Source organism: Echinops telfairi, unplaced genomic scaffold (genome assembly GCF_000313985.2).
Source record: "Echinops telfairi isolate 266 unplaced genomic scaffold, ASM31398v2 ScPeMD7_5;HRSCAF=22, whole genome shotgun sequence".
Classification (NCBI taxonomy): domain Eukaryota; kingdom Metazoa; phylum Chordata; class Mammalia; order Afrosoricida; family Tenrecidae; genus Echinops; species Echinops telfairi.
Window position 1 is genome coordinate 5,036,897 of NW_022103901.1, and position 2,626 is coordinate 5,039,522.

Sequence of the window (2,626 nt, forward strand, 5' to 3'; positions counted from 1 at the left end):
TATCCCAATAAAGCTTGATTAATGGAATCAGAAATTTGAATGTTATATAACTTTAAAAGCTGTGAAAGATACTCCCCCCCCCCCCAACCATAAAATTATTTTCGTTGCTAGTCCATAACTGTCAATTTGCTACTGTGATGAATTGGGTGTCCCCTGTGAAAGGATCTGTCAACATACACCCCTAGGGGTCACAACTCACAGGTTGAGAACCACTGCTATAAAGGGTCATTGTGACTCAGAACGGACTTGAGGGCCGTGGGTGGGTTCAGAAAGGGTGTCGGGCTGATGGTTTCTATTCTTATGACGGCTATGTCTGCTTTAGGTAGCAGGGTAATACTGGCCTCAATGAATAAGTTGAGAAATTTTTTCTTCTGTTCTGTTTATTTTGTCTTTTGAAAGAATCCTTATAAATTCTTCTTTAAATATGTGGAAGAATTCACCAGTGAAGTCAGCTAATCTTAGACTGTTCTTTGTGGGGAGTTTTAATTCAATCTCTTTACTTATTTTTATGTCTACCCAGATTTCCTCTGCCTTCTGGAGTCAGTGTTGATAGTTGATGCCTTTTTAGAAATTAGTCCATTTCATCTAAGTTACGGGTTCTGTCGTACTCCCAAATAACCCTTTTTATCTCGGTCATGGTGGTAGTGGCTTCTCTTCTTTGGTGTCATTATCTACCCTTCCCAGCAAGAAGCATGTGTAAATCTGCTGATGTGCACCTTCAGGTTGGCTCTGGCTCACAGCCACCCCACATGGCGGAGCAGAGCTGCCCCACAGCCCCGCAGAAGCAAAGGGACAGGTCTCTCCACTCCCACCCTCTACCAGAACAGCTAGTGGGTTCAAACCACCAACCTTCCACTTAGTGAGCACTAGCCATTGCCACACCAGGGCAATGGTTCTACCTTGGTTATTCCCCACCTTTGACAATATCATGAAGTTACTACAGTTCCAGCTAACAGCTTATTTGTTTTTCTAATTACACAAAGTAATAAATATTGGCAAAAAATAAACTTAAAACACAGCAAAATGTAAGCAGACAATGCAGACATGCCCCTAAATCTTAAGTCAACAAATTTCCTGGCTCAGCTGACAGGCTTATTTTTCCTACGGTAATCAGCTCCCCCTCAAACCATTTGGAGCAAATTCTTTTTAAAATGCCTGGGCACAATCATTTCCTTAATATACTGACTATCCCTCACTCTTAAGTATTTGTCCATTGAATGCCTTCATCTTTAGTGCTGACCAGGGCAGTCTGAGAGGATGTCACCAAGGTCGTGTGCATCTCTGTCCCCGTGTGTCCCCCATCCCACCCCTCCCCAACCGAGTGCTTGGTTAGAGTAGCTCTGAATGGGATCCTTCCTTTCAGGACATTTGCTAATTGCCCTGAATTAGGTGACTGGACAGATGGAAGCTTTGGATCGTCTTCTGCTCATTTCTAATCAACCACCTTGGCGAACACCTGGAGTCCTTGCTTCCTTCAGCTTCCCTTTTCTTTCTCAAACCTTTGAAGGTCTCAACGGCTGCTCATCTCAAACTCAAAGTGTCCCAAACCACAGTCATCATCTTCCCACTTTGCCTAGAAACCTGGTCTTCTTCCAGGGCTCATTTCTTCAGAGAACCAACCAAACTCCCCCCAATATGCAAGTCAGAGACCCAATCTGCACAGCATCTTGCCCGCCTCTCACCCGCTCTCGAAAGTGAAGTCTTGCCATCCTCACTGGTCCAAGCTCCCACCCAGCTCACCCCAGCCATCGCCAAGTGGTCTTCTCAAAACCCAAAGCTCATCACCACGTCCTTTCCTTAAAACCCGACGGCAGCTTTCTGCTGCAAAGGCCGAGCCTTCTGCGCTCTTCCCTTTCAGTAGCAACGATCGCCACCAACCCGGGCCCGGCCGGTGCCGGGCTGCTCCTGACCGGACCAATGGTGGCCACATGTCTCAGAGTCGTCTTCGCTCATGGTTCCAAGGCTCGCGATGTTCTCATCTCCGCTCGTTCTAGTGGAGTTTGGTTATATCGCAAAGGGCACGGTCTCAGCAGGGGTCACCAAAGAAAATGTTGGCTCAATTGTGTCCATGACACCTCAGGTCCCGCTGTATCCAGTTCAACAAATGGTCTCGGGCGCGCGCGCGCTCAACTACTTTTGTGACCTAAGACTTTTCTTGTCCATCCTTAGGAGATGGAACCATTAAGGTCATTTTCATCCTGCACTGTCTGGATCTTTGCAACTCCAACTCCAAATGCTCCTGTCACTGCTGCTGCTGTTAGGTGCCATTGAGCTGGTTGCCACTCGGAGTGACCCGATGCCCAACAGAATGAGCCCCTGCCCGGCCCTGGGTCGTCCTCACTGCTCGTGTTATGTTTGGCCCCAGGTCTTGAACACTGCGTCAGGCCACATCCAGGTACTACATGAGTGCAACCACCCCATTCTTCTCAAGGCTTCCACAGTCTGTTATGATCCACACAGTCGAATGCCTTTGCATGACAGTCAATAAAATACACGAAAACATTGTTCTGGTAGTCTCTACTTCCAGCCAAGATCCATCTGACATCAGCAATGATGTCACTTGTTCCATAGGAAAGAGTTCATTCCTACATTCATTTTACTGATAAGGAAATGGAAGCTCCCATCA

At 47.0% G+C, this 2,626-nt stretch overlaps 1 protein-coding gene across 1 annotated transcript in view; it reads right to left on the reverse strand.

The window, feature by feature from the left end:
• Positions 1 to 1,953, reverse strand: part of SMURF1 (SMAD specific E3 ubiquitin protein ligase 1) — an 18,923-nt gene extending 16,970 nt beyond the window's left edge. Inside the window, exon 1 of the mRNA XM_030888699.2 lies at positions 1,879 to 1,953. Coding sequence (XP_030744559.1) covers positions 1,879 to 1,953 — 75 coding nt within the window. The remainder of the gene's footprint in view (positions 1 to 1,878) is intronic.
• Positions 1,954 to 2,626: the final 673 nt, after the last annotated feature.